General features: G+C 37.6%; 1 protein-coding gene across 9 annotated transcripts in view; it reads right to left on the bottom strand.

Annotated features, from left to right (window-relative positions):
* Positions 1-18114, bottom strand: part of TCF12 (transcription factor 12) — a 159488-nt gene that overhangs the window by 91898 nt on the left and 49476 nt on the right. For all 9 annotated transcript variants that reach the window (XM_059481975.1, XM_059481974.1, XM_059481978.1 and 6 more), the window contains one exon: positions 13654-13756. In XM_059481975.1, the coding sequence (XP_059337958.1) occupies positions 13654-13756 (103 nt within the window). The remainder of the gene's footprint in view (positions 1-13653; positions 13757-18114) is intronic.

Raw genomic sequence — 18114 nt, 5'->3', positions numbered from 1 at the left:
TTATTACCAGCTACCACTACTCCTGTCTCACAGGCCAATACAACCAAAGAACATCCAAAGAGGGACACAATCAGGAAAGCCATGAAACTCCTTACACACACTGGTTTATTGGCAAGATAAAAAAAAAAAAAAAATTTAAAAGGGAAGATCTAGGAAAACACATTTTGGACAGATTGCAGTTACAGTCACTTGATATGATTCTCGTGCAAATTAAATTTAAAAAATAAATTCAAACAAAACACATTCAAGGCAATACCATCTTTTTAAAGCTAAACTACTTCTCTGCATATGCCCCCTTTTATAATGTGCTGACAGAAATAAAATGTGAAAAGGTTTGGATTTAGTACCTTACAAAAGTAAAGTGGTCACAGCACAGTTAGCTCAGATGGCCAGTTGAACAGAACATCCTCAGGGAGACAGAGCCACCCCAGAGGCTTTGTGGGCAGAAAATCTTTAGGCAAAGTGATTCATCATGTGTGGCAAGACGACTGTGACATCTAAAGGTTCTTGCCTTGAGCAGCATGGTACATGCTACAAGGGATCAAGCATTCTGAAAAACAGCCACACACATCTCAGAAGCTGCAGTAAAAAGGACATGTTTCAAATAACAAAACACTGGGCACCAATAATGTGTATGTGAATTTGCTTTTTGCAGTGGAAAACTGCAAAGTTTCCCTTCAAGCCATGCTGTTGACCTAACACAGAACTAAGCAAATTTTTACTAATTTTGCACTCCAATTATTTCAGGTCTAATTTTATCATCGGGCTCATATTCCTTCCTCCAATGTAACTAAGCTTTAGTCCTGCTTTAATATTCTTTAGAAGCTGGCCATCAATGAATTATTATTTTTCCACTTTAAAATGTATTTTCCCATATTGGTTTTTATTATTCTCATGTTCATGCACCACCACAATTTCTACCATTTCTAACAGAGTATCGTTAGCATTTCTAACAGAGTATTCACTAATATACCTCATTGTAATTACTGTACCATACATACCATTACTATACCTCATTGCAATATGAAGTTTTCATCTTCCAAATCTATTGTCCAATTATCTGTCCTGTGAAGGGGAAAATTTCCACTACTACACAGCACTCCTGTTCAGAATCTGCACTTAAAGACCTCTTAGAAGATGCAAATTTTGAGTATATAGATGTCTCACAAACAAACAAAAACACCCATGTTGGAGAAAGACTCCTCTACCATGGTGCCCCACCAACAGCACTGGCCACTAACAGGTGCACAGAGAAAGAACCACACAAATCCAGAGAGAATGTGAAAAAATTATCTGGTCTGGACTTGAACAGTCAGGCATTGTAACCAGGTTTGTACCACAGGGCAAGTAACAGGGCATAAGCAATTATTAGAATCTACCTTTTAGAATCTACCTTTTCTTTATGCTTAAGATGAAGGAAACAAAAAGAAAATAAATCTTTACAAAGAGCAACACATCTGTGCAAAACCACATAAAAATGGTCTTTTCTTAAGTGAGGCAAAACAAGTCAACAGAGCAAGGCAGACAGACAAGCCAGGTAAAGACAGGAAAAATCCCAACGTGCAGCTGAGCCTTATGAAAGTGCTCAGGTGGAACAGTGTAGTGATCCAGATGGGTGCATTCCAGGGACAAAAATACAAGTTTAACCACAAAGTAACACTACAGTAAAATTATACTCTACAGATTTGAGGACAGATGATTCTATTAATGATTTTAGTGTAACCTAAAGTTTATATTATTTCCTACCTCTGAGGCTTTGGCAATTTTTGAAGAAAATTAACTGGACCAATGACATGATTGCATTGCATTAACAAACAAGAAAGCAGCATAAAAGTACCATCAAAGAAGTAGGAGAGATCAGTAGAAGGGCAACAGCAACTTTAAATACACAGCTTTGAGTTCAATAACAGAGCTGAAACTGATTATCAAGGGAATAACAATGCTTGAGAGCACAGGTTAAAAGAAGAAAAAGAGTTACTGGGGTCTGGATAACATTTTCTCCTGATGAATCACTGCCTTTCCATTTGGTGTTTTATTTCACATTGGTTTACTGGCATTTGCACTATGTCTCTATCATGAGACCAAGCTGTGTCAGAGCTGGGGAGAGAGGGGGAGGCACACAAAGCAGAAACTCGAGGCACACAGTGACAGGGAAGTGTTCCTCCTTCATGTTGGAGAACATCAACCCAGCCAACTAAATGCAGTACCTTGAGTTCAAGACATTTGAGCTCTAAATTTTCTTCTATGGAGGTAAAATAAGATAAATCAATACAGAAAATATTCTGTGTTTTAAAAGTAACATTTAGCTTTACTCTGTTCTAAATAAATAGCTGCAAGCCCACTGCTAATTGTCTATACATACACAAACTATCCTAGATAAAATGATTACCAACTGGAGAAACACATGGCCTTTTTCCCCCTGCCAACAAACTATATTCTTTTTCATAGTTTGTAACTGTGAAACTGAACCAACTAAACCCAGCAGTATTTTTCTACTGGCCTCTCTTTGTTTACCCTGCTGCCCCCTCCTCCCCTCAATTCCAAAATACTGACGGAACAAATTTATACTCAATTCCTTTATCCAATTTTAAAAGGGTTTGGATTGGGTTTTTTACCATGTGCCTTTTGAACCACATTTCCAGGAAGATCCATTTCTAATGTAATAGCAAAAATGTAATTGAAATAAAGAACATACAAGTATACTGGACAAAACTATTTGTTATAATTGTGCCCAGGGCTGAGTGCCAGATAGCTGTCAAACAAAGGAACAAAATCATACAGTTGTTTGGCACTCAAGGCTGAAATCATTGTGAAACATGCACTGTTTATAAATTGTCACTGATGAATAAAAGCAGTGAACAAAAAAATTTTAAAAATGCAGCCAAGCCTCAGAAAGACAAGGCAATCATCGCTCCTCCTCCCAGCACTCTGTAATCAAACAAAACAAAATAACCCTCAAGCCCCCACTATGCTGGGCAGGAACCACGTAGGGGTGCAAGGTAAACAGAGCATTTCATGAACCAGTGACTTCAGGCCGTGCTCCCACAGCTCACCCTGAAAAGCACCCAGCAAAGCAGTAGCATTCAGACACACACAAAAAGCCATGTGGATTTCTCAGCTTTGTTATATCCAAAATAATTTTTGAATGCTACTAATGCTAGTGAAATTTATCTTAATCTTAAAAATATCAGTCCCTGAACATATAAAGAAATTTTTTTCAGGGATCGTAAAATATATTGGCTGATCTTTCACCACAGAAGACAGCACTGCTGAAAACAAAATCACCTCACCTATCATTGAGAAAAAAGATCTAATTCATGCCAGGTGAAAGGATGATATTTGTCTAAATATAAAGCAAAAACTGCATCCTGGAAAATAAGCAACAGCTCAGATTCTGATCTAGCATATCTGTACCGATTCCAGTACCTTTCAAACTTGAAGCTGTATAATAATAAAGCACATCCATAAGAAAATGAAATCTCCTCTAAAATTACAGTGAAAAGGACTTACAAATATGGGGGAGAAGTTCTCATTTTTTGACTGATCGGTAGAATATTAAGGTGTGCCAAATATTTTCTATAGTATAGCTCACATAGGAGCTTCTGAAAACTCCTTTGAAGTTAAAATTACATGACCACAAAATTCCCTACAGTATTTAATAATGCAATGCAACTTTTAAGACAGGTAAGGCATAATTTAAGAAATACTGTTCTGTAAGGAGTTTATTTTTGTAAATCTTGATTCTAGTAGATCAATCAGTTTAAGCTGGGAAGTACCTCAAGGATTTAAACAAATATATAAATAAATAAAATCTGAGATTACAGTTTGTAATGGACCAGCAATATGTGAAATAAATAAATGATGTAATAGGAAAGAAATTAATTCCATCAGAAACAGAAGTGTTATTTATCACGTCAAAATAGTACAACAAACTTCTCTTTGTTCCTACCAGGGAGCAAACATACTTAAAACTGCAGTATCCTGATAAAGAGCATACAAGTACACTCCTTCCTATCACTGCAGAAATTTTTTAAACATGATAGAAGTTATTTATGATACACTCATGCACTTAGGTATTCAACACAAACCCCAGGGATCAGCCTTGCAGCTTACAAGACTGTTAACAAGTCACACATCACTCTCAGGACTTCTGCTTTCTATGTCCCATTGTAAAAGAGGAAGACATTGCAAGATGCCTCATTTGTATTGCACGTACCCAAAAGGCCAGGATTGTTTTAGAGGTCCCTGTTACAATGGGAAAGAAATTAAAATTTCACTGCGGTTATTGTGATCATAGCACTAGTTTTGCCCATGGTCAGTACAACTCCCATTTGAATTTACACATTACATACTTTATTGCCTTTGGTTCCCTAGTAGAGAACCTTTAAGTCTCACAGCCAGACTTTGCCAGTTTTATAAAAAACTTGTAAATCTTCCTCATTCTCACTTCAATGAACTTTTTTATTTTATCTCTTAATTTATGGCTATTGCTTTCTTTAAAAGAATCAGTAACAGCAAACCCAAAGAGTGTTTCTTTAATTGTGTATGTAACACATCATCACATAAAATAATGCATCAACTCTCCCTCATATTTCATCTTCAGATGGAGGACCCGTGTGAGCACCCTCCAAAAAACCCCAACCAAGCAGCACCTTCCTTCCACCAAATGCCATCCTGGTGAGGCTGCCACACACAATTTCTCCAAGTGTCCCTCCACGGGGATGCCAAGGAAATAACTCTGCAGGATTTTCATCTGACCCCATTTACACACGTGTCAGAGCGACAGAACCTGCACACCTGTGTGAAAGCTGCAGCACTGACAGCCTCCAGGAAAAACATTAAAAGCCAGCAACCAAGAAAGCCTCGCAAATAAAGCAAGTCATAACCATCTCTTAACAGAATGAGTTGCTGTTCCTCTGGTCTTTGCACATTTCTGTTACATGAAAATTTTTCATCCACTTTTCTGAAACAAAACTTTGGTGCAATATTAGGTTGAAGTGAAAGTGTGCAGACATTATCGCCAAAATCAAATTTAATATTTTTGGGTTTTTTTGATGGTACTTGTTCCATTCATCTATTATGTAGCTGAAGCACTGCACACCTACAGCATCTTACAGGTCTATGGAAAATGCAGCAGCTACTCAGGCAACTCATAAAAATCACAGTATTAGAAGTCCAACAGCCCCAAGCACCTTAAAAATAAAACTGCATCTTTTGTTTTCATCTGGTTTGTTTTCCCCTCCAAGATGTCTGTTATCTAAACAAAGTCAGGCTTTGAGCAGCAACAAACATTTGACTCACTAAAACCCAATCTCTAAAGAAAACTATTAGAACTTCAAATCATATTAATGCAAATACTACAATGCCCCAAATCACAAAAGCCACTTGTTTTGGCACGAGCAGCCTAGTTAGAACACTTTGGTTGATCAGTTCAGAATTTAATCACTGGGTACAGGCTGCTGTATTTATTAAAAACTGGACTGCTAGCAACTCACAGGCTACAGCTACACACATGCAAGAATGAAAAAAAAAAAATTAATGGAATGAAATAGAGATTAAGTAAATGATTTTTATGCACCTGGCGATAAGCAAACATCTTTATTACAAAACAAAGACAAGCCATGAAAAATTACAAAATTATCTTTTAATCACCAGTGAGCTTTCTACAGCCTCCTATTTGAACAGGATAATAGGTATTATGTAGATCCCTAAGCAACTGCCTCATGGGGAAGTTACATCACCAGTATGGGAAAAAATCACCCCCTCCTCCCTAGAAGGGAGCTTGGCGCCTTCACACAGACTCAAATTTAAAATCCTACAGCTTCACCCAGCTGATCCCATCCACTGGAACACATCTACAAGTGCCCAGGGATGGCAGGAACCACAGGAGAGAAATATGCCCTTTCAGCATTTCATGCACTGATGAGCCTTGTAACAGATAAACATACCCTGCAGCAGCTAAACTGACATGTTATAACAAAGAGGAAATACAAGACTTAAAAATTTCATCAGATTACTATTTATTCCCCTTTTCAGAGGCAGAGTACACTGTGAATAAATCAACACTCAAATGTATCAGACTGCATTAACTAAAACCCAAGCTTGGCAGAACAAATTTTATCAGAACTAAAATATTTCAAAATGTAAAAGCCACAGACTTTGCATATTTATTCCCAGACGGGCAATTCAAAAATACTTCACATGACAAAAAATCTGGGTTCAAGTGTGAGACCATTTTGAAGAAGGCAACATTTCATCTTCTTCCAACACAATTAGCACCAGGTCCCTTTGTTTTCTCCCATCAGTGCACAGTGCAAGCACCACCACTGCCCACGGACCACCAGAGCTGCAAGCTCTGCTTGTGGGACACACTCTGGATTGTAAGATACCCGTGGCACTGGTAGTATCCAGTGAAAAGGAACCATCACCTCTTCCCAGCACAGTGTGTAATCTTACAGCTTGATGGGTTTTCAAAGGAACCATCACCTCTTCCTAGCACAATGTGTAATCATACAGCTTGATGGATTTTCGAGAACAAATTTATTCACTTGCTTACTTGACAGAAAGCAAACCTTTCTGGTTCTTCCTTGAACCACAGCACTACAGACTAAACCTGCTAACAACTCCTACACTGATCCAGAGATACAAAAATCATCTAAACGTGCACAATGCTCAGGAATGGTTAAGGATGAAGTGCCTGAACACTCCAGCACTGCTGCAGCCAGCAGGGAGGGGGGAGGCTGCCCAGCACACACCTGCTCAGCCCTGCTCGCCTCCCTGCGCCCGCAGCTGCCCAGGGCAGGAGAGCGGGCAGGCAGCTGTGCCCACGCACCTACCTGGCACTGCCACACCTGAGCAGCACCTGAGGAGCGCTGCCAGGGCCCCCCCTGTGCCACAGCTGCTCACCAGGAGAGAGATCAAAGTCTCCAGGGGCAGGGAGCACAGGCAGACACCTGCTCCAGGAACGGCACGAAGGACACGAGCCCCCCGCCGCGGGTGAGGAAGCCTCTGTGTGTTACCCAAGGTAAAGAAACGTTAAGAAAGAGATTTGATTGAAATATTACTGTAAACAGAGGGGAAAACTACGCTTAACACACGCTCTTGTGAGCAAAAACCCAAGGGTAAAAATGCCCTGCACTTAGCACTTTCACTAAATGACTGTGTAATTTAATTTCCCAGAAACCCATTAGCTTTCACAAAAGGAAAATTAAGAGCAGATGAGAGCAATTCTTTGGTGTGAGTGGAATTTATTTAATGTAATACCTGGGGAAAAAAAAGAGATAAATCTGAAAGTGTATGAACAGATAGAAAACACTGCAACTCTAGCAAGCTTCAGCCCACAGAGCAGTGGCTGTGTGCTGGCAGTAACCAGGGTGTCAGCCCAGGCCTGAGAGCTGCCTCTGCCCAACACACCACGCCAGAGCTGGGACACTGCCAGACACAGCACAAACAGCCCTGAACAAAAGGACTGCCTGCATTCAAAACAGGAACAAACAAACAAACAAAAAGGAACCTCCATTTACTTATGGCGGTTTCATATATTCATATGTGAAGTAAATTATTCAAATAATTATCTGGAAGAGAGGAAGAAATAAATGAAGTTTAACTTCAAATGTTACTCTTGGTTTGAAATTTTATTATAAAACCCAAAATACTATGGGGAAGTCACAATAGGCTTTCAGCCAATCTATATCATATAAAACCAGCATCAATTCAACAGACTGACACACCCCAAAAGGAAAAGTAACAATCTTAGGAGGGAGCTTAAACAGAAATCTTTAATTTGTCAGATTCATTATGTACAATGATTTGAAAAATGCTAATTATTAAAAGAACATAAGCCCATCAGAAGCAAGAAGACAAGAAGCATTACTGGGGTGAAGCAACAGCAACACTTACTTTGGGAAAAGTAGCCATGATGTATTACATCATGGGTGAGGTGAGCCAGCATCTTGGTATTTTTAGCTTTAATAACCAAAACAATAAGTGATTCAATAATACACAAACATAATACTGTGCAACTGCACAACACAGTCATGTAAAGTGAATGTTAAGGAACTTTTTCAGCATGGGAAGCTTACAGTCTATGCCTTGTGGTGGACTCAGTACCAACACCTCTAAGTATTTATTGGAACTGTGAATGACCTTATACTCATGGGTTTTTTACTAGGGAAAGCTTTTCTAAACTCACTAATATTTGACAGATAACTATGCAGAATGTGAAGCTTATCAGGTATCCTTTTACAATTTTCTCTCAACTTACTGCCCTGTAAAATGAGATGGACTAAAGACTTGTCATAATCTTTGTTATGTCACTGTTTTGTCATTTTCTTCTAACATTTTCCTGTTTCTTCCTAATGAATTCTCCAAAGGACAGAAAATACTCTGTCCCCACCATTCTCCAAATTAGTAACAATGTAACTGCATATAAATTATTTTAGATCAATCTTGCTATTACTCATATCTCTGGAGATAATTTCCATTGTAATGCTTGGGTTTTTTTCCTGTGTTGAAATATTAATGACTATAGAAAGCAATTCAAGGAAATCTAACTATTATTTTGGACAAATAGAGAGTCTGCCAACTCCCTGCTTGCATCTGCCCTCTCCCTTCCTAAAAGGTAATTAAGACATGATTCCTAGCAAAAATTATAATGGCATCATTCTTAATGTGTGCCATTTTAATAACTATTTACCCTTGCTGGTTTGCTAGTATTGCCTTCACCATTATAAAGTCATTTGATAACAAGATGTCTCTCTTCAATTTCAAAATTCTTTTATTGAAGGGTTACTGAGGATAGAACTAGCAATTTCCCTGAAGATTAGTTAGATTCTTAACTGAGTACCAATTCAGATGTACATCTTCTTTTAATTCTATTTTAAAGTTCAAAAGCCTCTCCTTTTACTGAGAATAACCTTTCACAAATTATGGTTTTAAAGGCTTACATCAGCTGTTCAAGAACTGTATCAGTACTGCAAGGTTTGCAGAGGCTTCAGCTATATACCATGTTGCTTCACAAAATGTCCCTCCAATGTTCAACTTTAAAAAAACCCACTACTCTATACAAGCCAACTACAGGGCTTAAATTACAAGCCAAATAATAAATTTAACAATAAAAATCAAGGCAGCAATTTCAGTTTGAAAGATGCACTGGCAGAAGCCCAGGCATTCTTAGAAACCTGCACAACCAAGTCAATTAAATGAACAGTAACTCTGAAACCAGGAGGCATCCCAATCCAGATATTGATCTCTCATTCATATTATAAATACACAAAATGCACTGTGAGTTTCACAGTAATCCAAAGACTAGCTTTGAAAATTCTTAAAATTTGGCTTCCACCTATGAAGCACCTCTCTGCTCCTGCCACCCTTCACCCAATAGTTTCTACCCTTGCTACACTGGAACAGGACTGTTAAACAGTAACATAAGGTAAAATTCATGGTGTATGTAGATGTAATTTACTCAGAAATTTGTGATGCCTGATGACAAACCACCCAAGTGGCCCAAGTGCATCAAGTACAGCCAAAGGGAAAGATGTTACACTGCAAAAACCACAACACGTATTGCTCTACTTTCCTTTGCCACTACTACCTTTGCTTCTTTCACCTATTTATTTTAAACACGAGAAGAATCAGACTTACCCTTTACATTCACATTATCAACAGTAAAAGAAGCTATATTTTTATTAAAAATTAGAATAATTTATAGCTCTAATTACTGTAACCAGTTTCTACTCCCACCTTGTTGTGTCTTGACTTCTCTGCATGGTCAGTCCTTCCATCTCTTAATGCTGGCCATAAGAATGCACCACAGCATTACCCAGCAGAAACTTGTTAGAAGAGAAGCAAAGGCACCAGGATGCTAACAGAGGTGAGAGTTACAAAATCACCAGATGGTATGAACTAAACTAGTAACTGCAACCTGAAGCTGATCTATTGGAGTCAGTGAGTAAATGAGGCAGCCAATCTAACATCCTCTGATTTCATACATTCAGAATCTCTGATTTCATTGACAGGTCTTCAAACCCTGCTGTTAGCTTAGAAACACGTAGATGTAACAGAAACATGTAGATGTAACCCAATTAAACTTTAAAGGAACTTGTTAAAGAAATAATGAGAAAACAAGGAAATAGATTAGAAAGAACACTTGGAAGAATGATCTCTCTTCCTACTTCAAGGGACTGATTTCAACATGGCAAGCTGACATTCAACCACTGTTTTTTCACTTACTACTGACTAAATTTTTTAATGACTTTTTGTCATATACAACCTTGTGGAACTGTGCAGTACACAGATGACAAACGTGGAGCACAAAAGTTTGGCTGTTATCCTTTCTACCTCTTGTGGAACGACAGGCACACAAAAGAAAGTAATTCACCCACTTCAAATTTTCAAGACAGACCAACAAAAACCCCTTTAAGCTATATTCAAGAATAATCTGCTTTCTTTCTTCCCAGTAAGTAGCAGTAAAAAAGCTGAGGAGAATAAAGTCCAGGGAACAGTACAACAGATGATACAATACCACATGCTTGAAGGGTCCTAGCAAAAACTGACCTCTCCTTGCAAGTGCAGAGTACTAAAAGGCAGCATAATTACAGAGAAAAGAATCTCATATCCTTGTGAATAGTTTTCTAGAATGTAATTAAAAGAAAAGTGTTGAATAAGCAAAGATTATCAAGTCTAAATGGAGCTACAATACCACCAATATATCTTTGCCTGATTTTCTACATATCTCTATGGATACCAATAGACTATGCTGGTCCCAAGAGGATTCAGTGGTTTTACTCAAAATATAAGTAACTGCCCTTCTTTTTTTATACTACCAAATCAACACGATAATTCTGGAATTCATTAGTGAAGAACACTAACCAATCCAGCATAATAGCTTTACTTCCTCTGCAAAACACTTCAAAAAATATCTAAATGAATATGGAAATGCATCTTTCTGTGGTAAATTGTTCATTATTGAATCATTATCAACTCTTGTTAGACAAAATTTCTCTCTTTTGCAATGTACAAGATCATTAAAATGTTTGAGAGCTCCATCATGAAAGACAGTGGCACTTTATAATCCACTATCTCTTCAGGCAAATATGCTTACAGCTGAACATAATACACAAAACAACAACATCCCCTTGACACACAATTCTTTCTTTTAATGGTACTCTTAAGTGTTGACAGCAATGGTGAAATATGTTGTCGCACTCTCTTCTTCCTTTTTAATAGTTTTTAACTGTTTCAGAAATGTATTTCAGTTGTGATAAAATTTTGGGAAGGGAGGTATTTCTTAGATCTTGGTTGTGGAACCCCAGATGCTCAATCACTGCTCTAAGCTAGTGAGATATTTCCTATAAGCTCATCAAGTTCCTGTTCTTAGCCTCCCTCCATCTCCTTTTAAACTGCAAAGATCACAAAATAATGAACCAATGCCTTAAATATCATATGTCTACATTAGCTAATAAAATAAATGTGTTCATTCTGTTCATGGGAACATGTCCACAATTTAATATTAAAAAACTGGATTACATCTTTTTGTCTAAAAAAACTTTAGAAGAATTATCATTTTTCTTTTCAATAATGGATAAAGAAACTATAAACACAGATAGTAGTACCCCACAGAAAAGTAGTACTCTATGTTTTCATGTAGCTTTTATCATTCCTCTCTCCAAACTTTCACCATCAATTAAAATAAAACACAAAAATGAATGATGTGAAGGTGTAATAAACAAAGCTGCACTCAATACAGTAACATAAGTAAAATTAACACAATTTTTTGTTATGACAAGCAAATACCACAAGTGGAATACTTTTAAAGACATACTTTTAGAATTTTGATGTGAACATATCTTAGAGATACATACAGAAAGCTTTCTATAATTCTTGACTGCATACAGAAGGAAATTAAGTACTTTTACTCCAAGAAAATAAAATCCCTAAGAACTCTTAGTCACAAAGCTTTACAAAACTATTTCAGTTCTCAGCAGCTTTGGGTGACTGACACATACATATCTTGCTATTTGTTAATCCTCTCCACAAACCCATCTAAATGGAGGCTTCTTCTCAAATCTGTATTAATGATGTAATTCTATTATGTCTAATAGAATAATCTGTTCAAAAAAAATGAAAAGCCAAGAAGATATAGTTGCACCAATTTTTTTTTCATATATTTAAAGGCATATATTGCTTAGAAATTGAATGGCTTAAATTAATAACATGAACAATTAATTTGCCTTTGGTAACACAAATTAAAAAAGAAATCAAACTTTGCTATATATATTTTTGTAAAATAAAATCAGTATCAGCTACAATGCCTAGAGACATTCCACACATGCTACTGATCAAAATACTGAAGAAGCAATTGAAGTAACTTGTCTTTTTTGCTTTCTGCTAAAAAAGATAGAAGACAACATGTTTGAAAGAGTATTTAGGCAAAGTCTACCTTGCTTTACCTTGATAACTGCTACATTTTAGCTTTGCTGTCTTCAGATAGAAGTGCCATTGACCAATTGACACGTCCTCTCTCTAATCAAAGTCTAAAGAGATGGGCATTTTAAAATTGCCTGTTTTCAACTTATATATGAAGTTTAAACAAAATTCTTTGTTTAAACAAAAAATTGTTTTCAGCAATAGCTGAGCTTTGTCTGTCTCTATTTCAGAGAAAATTAAAGTAGTAAACAAAGACTGAGCAAAGTAGAAAGATTTTCAAAAGAAATTGCAGACCACCAGGATTTGGATTTAGGTAATCCACTTAGATTACCAGGGCTATGTCTTAGAAGGACAATACTGAGATCACAAAATAGGTCATGTCTACAAGATGGGGAATATAGAAGTGAAACAATGTGAAATGTAGAAATTCAGAACAAATATTCAGAGTCATCCTGAAATGTAAGATACAAAACAAAAATGGTCCTAAGACCACGCGTCGCCAAATTAAATATTTTGAAATCAAGAGTTTTATGTTCTGAACTGGACACAAAAAAGGAGATTTTTCAACTAATGCCATCAACACATTAGCATGTTTCAGGTAAGTGTAGGCAATGAAAAAAAGGTTTCAGTACCTAAGACCACAATACAATACACCATTTGCTTGCATTTTTTACAGTTTCAAATACAGAAAATGTTAAACAGGTCTGGAAACAGGAGTTCCCATCTATTTCTTAGAAGTGACAGTTTCTAATACAACAACTATCAAAGAAATTAGAAATTTAAAAATAAGAAGCTAGCCCTCACATTATCACCTGAGGGGAAGCCCACAGTAAATTGGTAGGTAGTTCAGTAATTCAATGTTAGAAAAAAAACCCTTTAAATGCACAAATAGAAAATTGGTATAAATATCTTCGCAAACAAAATTAAGGAAAAATAACCTTTAAAATAATAAAATAATTTCAAATTTACATCAAATCAAAATATATCAGCTTTCTAGATCAACTTAAGAAAATCTAAGTATTTCCTTCTTCTAAAAAGTCCTGGATAATGGCCCTTCTGAGGAACTCACCCAACATAAAAAGATTTGAATAGGAAAGTCAGTGTTGCTATGAGAAACGGAGCAACTTCCAGATGCTTGACATGTCAGGCCTAGACAAGGGAATGAAAAATGTCTCTTTCTGACCAAAGAGGCTTTGAGGGGATACTCGTAAAGAATTACCTACTTACCCATCAGATTTGAGTTCATGAAAGGTGTCGGGGACAATCCTTCATGAGGCCCTAATCGACTGTCATTCAAGTGATCACTGTAATGAGGACTGTCTGCAAAACCCTAGAGAAAAAAAAGACCAGAGTATTAAACAGATTATTTGGCAGCCCTGCTAATTGAGTGTAATGACACTTTCCTAATTAAATGTGCAGAGTCACAATTGGTCATTAATCACAAAAGTTGGCTTTCAGGTCTATCTCACAGAAATTACTCTCTGCCCACATATTACTTTCTCCCCATCAAAAAGAAACCACATAGTTTCTTAATAAGCTGTGTCCTCATGGACAAGATTTCTAAAAATTGAATAATACAGAGATATTTTGATATTTGAATCTTCTTAGTGCTAAAAGTCACTAACCACAGAGAGTAAAATTAGTCTGAAGAACTTGCAACTTTTTTTTTCTTAAGCTTTCTTGCTTGCATTAATAAAAGTCAGTAGGAAGTTCAGGAGGAGTCACTAATGTAAGAGAAAATGTTGGTGCAGATGAGAAGAACAAATTCCATTTCTTCTTGCAGTCTGCATTCAATGTTACAGATTAATAGGCATTTTGACACTATCACATTACTAACCAGCATAGCTCACTGACAAAAGGTTTACTTCCATATAGTGATTAAATTACCAACTTTGCCACCCAATTTGCAAGCAAGCACTGAAACACTTTTTTACATTTTTCGGCCATCAGCACAGGCAGCTTACCAGGCTTGGAGCACCCCTTACACAGTCAGGAAGTACTGGCTTACTGAAAGCTGACACCAAATGCAGAGGAGATGGAAAACAAAGAAGTCCTTGGACGTAGATATTCTTTAATTAACCCAGTTACGTAAAGCTCTCCTCCAGACATTTTGAAATCCCCTCCGCTTTTCCATATAAAGGTATGAATATGCCATTTACCCTTCAGACTTACCAAATGCACGCTGAATCACTTATTCTGTACAAAACATGAAAGACCTGGCACTCAAAACTGTACTTCCTTTGTGGCCAAAGTTTTGAAAAATATTGTGTAAACCTTATCTTACAATTCACACTTAGTCACTTCTCGTTCAGAAACCTAAAGCTGAGGCCTAATTAAGAGAGGAGGGAATATTGTTCACAGCTACCAGAAACCATCGCAAGTGCCCTGGGACTATAAAATCATCAATCACTGAACATGTATCATTTCTCCAGACCGCAGGCTCACATTCAAGCCAACATTAATGGGGCTGAAACAGGCCTTCCTATCTTTGCAGGCGTGCTGTCACTTCTACCAAAGGGCTGCTAAGTGAGGGCTAAAGGACTGTCACAGCCCTGCTGCTGCTTAGGGATGCGTGGCACACTCCTGCTGCTGCTGGGCTGCACAGCAATCCTTCCCCACACCCAGCTCCCCACTGCAGCTCTGGCTGACTTCATCTGCCTCACAATCGCCCATACACTTGTGATAGGCATCCAGAAACAATCTTAGTGACATTTACAACTTGCTCATGACCACAAGGGTGTCCTCTGGAAAGCGTGACCTAGCCCCGTCTGTCAGACAAGCAGCGTGGAACAGCAGCTGCTGAGGAAATGGAGTGGCTCCTAGCTAAGGTCACCACATGTGGTTTATTTTTATGCTGAAATGAAACAAGAAAGAAATTAAATCTGCTGAATAAACAACAAAAATTTGCAAATACAGGACCAAAACCAAACCTCCTAAGTAGGTAGGTTTGTATTTGCATCTCTGTTTTTACTCCTTATAATGGTTGTTTTTTAAAAACTTTTTCCCTAAGATTTTAGCTATACTTTACTTTTAAAAGAAAGAAACTATAAACAATACTATCAGTGATAAAAGAAAATCCATGTCTCAGACATTCAGCAAGTGGTGCCCAAACAAGACCCAGAAACTGCAATCTTGAAGACATCTATATTTACAGAGTAACTAAGTACTGAAAATGTAACATGGGTAAGACTCATTTAATATTCAGTTGCACATACTGCAACACAGTCTACCTAATGCACAGGACTCTTAATGGTCCTCCCCACGTTAATACTGCATGTCCCCTTCACTAAATAGAGAGATTGAAAAGCTGGGTGGGTGGTTTACAAAAAATATTCTTCCTTCTATCATCAAAATTCCTGTGAAGAGTACTTGACATCATGTTCTTTTCATATACCCTTTCAGTTTCCCAGAATGAACTTGCAACCAATTACCATAGCATCCAAGTTGTACTTACACACTACCAGACAAAGCAACTACTTTGTCTACCTGGAAAATACTCAGGGTTATCCTTCACAACACCAAAGCCATTGAAAACCAAACATTTGGTATACAGGGTGAAAATGCACTAAGGGATATGCAAGCCCCTTAAGTAGAATTGGTCTTTTTTGGATTTTAACACAATTCCTAAAATTAATTATATCAGGCATTTCATTATTTGCCACTAGAGAATTCACACTTGTGCAAATTGTAACCTATGCCTTCAGCTAGAGCGGACCAATGTAAAGAGGTTTTACCTTGGCCAGCATGCCTGGCACCAGTCACTCAGTCTCAGTATTCAGTTATGGATTATCAACTCATGCCACAGAGCCCTGCTTGGGATTAGAAACCTTGGGCTGATTCCTACAAACAACTCACCCCCACTAAACGAATACAAAATAACCACAAACACGTGCAGTTTTGATTTAACAACTTTTGCAATTCACGAAAGCAAATGAAGAAAAATCAGAAGAGCTCTGAGGACAGTGATTTAAATTACAGAGTTTTTTCAGGACATTCTTCACATTTAAGCCCTTCTTCAAATAAAATTGCGTCCCTCTTACCATTCCTTGCTCTTGCATCTATATTACTAACCTACAGAGTAAACAGCAAAGTACTACTACTGGGAGGAGTTGTAACCAATCATAGATAAAACTTTAGAAACTTCCAATAGCTTCTGAAAAGCTTCTAGTCATACAATCAAAGCTCAAACAATGTACAATGCAAATCAACAACATCTGCTTATTGCTCTAAGAAGAACAAAGTTGAAAGCCTTAAAAAGTCTGGAACACCAATGAAGACAGTGGTTTTTAAGAGACACCCCACTTGTGTGACTGAGTAACGAAGAGAAGACACAATCAGCTGGCACCTGAACTCATCCCTCATGGCAAAAGCAGCAGAAGATGGCAGGGAGGGATTTACAAGACATTCTATCAGAGCCCCTTTTCAAATCCATGTTTTAAGCAGGACTCAGTAATACATACTGCCAAATTTCATACTTCCTTTCTGAGAAAGGCAGGAAATCCCAGTTTCTGACAATTTTGAAGACTAATCTAGTGAAGCTCACTTAAATATAGCTGGATTGATACAGACTGCAAGCAGAAAAAGGAACTAATGAGTCATGCCGAAAGTTCTTCTCCCCTCTTGGGAAGAGCTGTTTGATGGTACGGATTCTGGCTGGTGAGGTCATTCTTTGGACCACAGGTGGGCTTCCAAAGCCCTTTGAAGCATTTCTACCTCCTGTTACCTGCAAAGCACGTTTAACAGCAAGGCTGGAAGGAGACACTCCATGCTGAATACACATGCTCCTTTCTGCCTCTGTGCCTCCTCAGCAAACTTATCAATGGATTAATATACAGCAGAGTGCACACCTGGGGTGTTTAGCAAATAACTGGCAAGAAGTCTAAAAAATAGGAGTTACTGGACAAATTTATTTCCTGTTTTAGGCACTTTGCTCTGAAGGGACTGAAGATAGCTGAGGGCAATTTTCTGCTTGCAGAAAGCAAACTGATTTTGAATATGATTCGATGACATAGCTGTAAATTCAAAACTGTCTTGCTTGTTCCAACCTCTTACATAGCTATTACAAAAGCAAGTTGTAAGTTTGCCAAAGGAAGACAAAATTTCTCTTTCTGTACTGCTATAGCCCAAATAAAGTGCAATTGGGGTTAACTGTTCCCTTACAACGCTTTGTAATGTTGTCACTGTTCACTTTGCACAGGCCTCTCCCTGGATCTCAGTCTGACTGTTTGTGATCAGAAAGACCAAGTCAGATAGATCTACAAATAAAAGTATTGTCTACTAATAGTACCTGTGATGAAATGCAGCTTAAAGACTATTACTAATTAATACTGCAATTTAACTGAGTAGTGAACACACTCTCAACATTGCAGGCTCTAACTTTCTTAGTTTTTCAGGGATTTCACTGGATTAGAGTGATGCTCTCTAATCATTCCAATTAATGAAGTCCACCAATTTAAAAATCCCACAGTTGTAGCATTCATTCCTACCTCTTCTGGGTAAGGTACCACAACTGCCCAAGTGATTTAGGCTCTATCTGTAACAGGACTTTCTAAGCACAGGAATGCTAACACTGCCAAACCAATTAAAAATCTGACACTATTTACAAAATCATTAATACTTGCACACAGGACATCTGAAAATTATCTTACATAATGTACTACTCTAGAAGACTCAAAAGACAAAATGGAA

This window comes from Ammospiza nelsoni, chromosome 14 (genome assembly GCF_027579445.1).
Source record: "Ammospiza nelsoni isolate bAmmNel1 chromosome 14, bAmmNel1.pri, whole genome shotgun sequence".
Taxonomy (NCBI): domain Eukaryota; kingdom Metazoa; phylum Chordata; class Aves; order Passeriformes; family Passerellidae; genus Ammospiza; species Ammospiza nelsoni.
The sequence above is the reverse complement of the archived record's forward strand: the minus strand, read 5'-3'. Positions and strand labels throughout refer to the sequence as shown.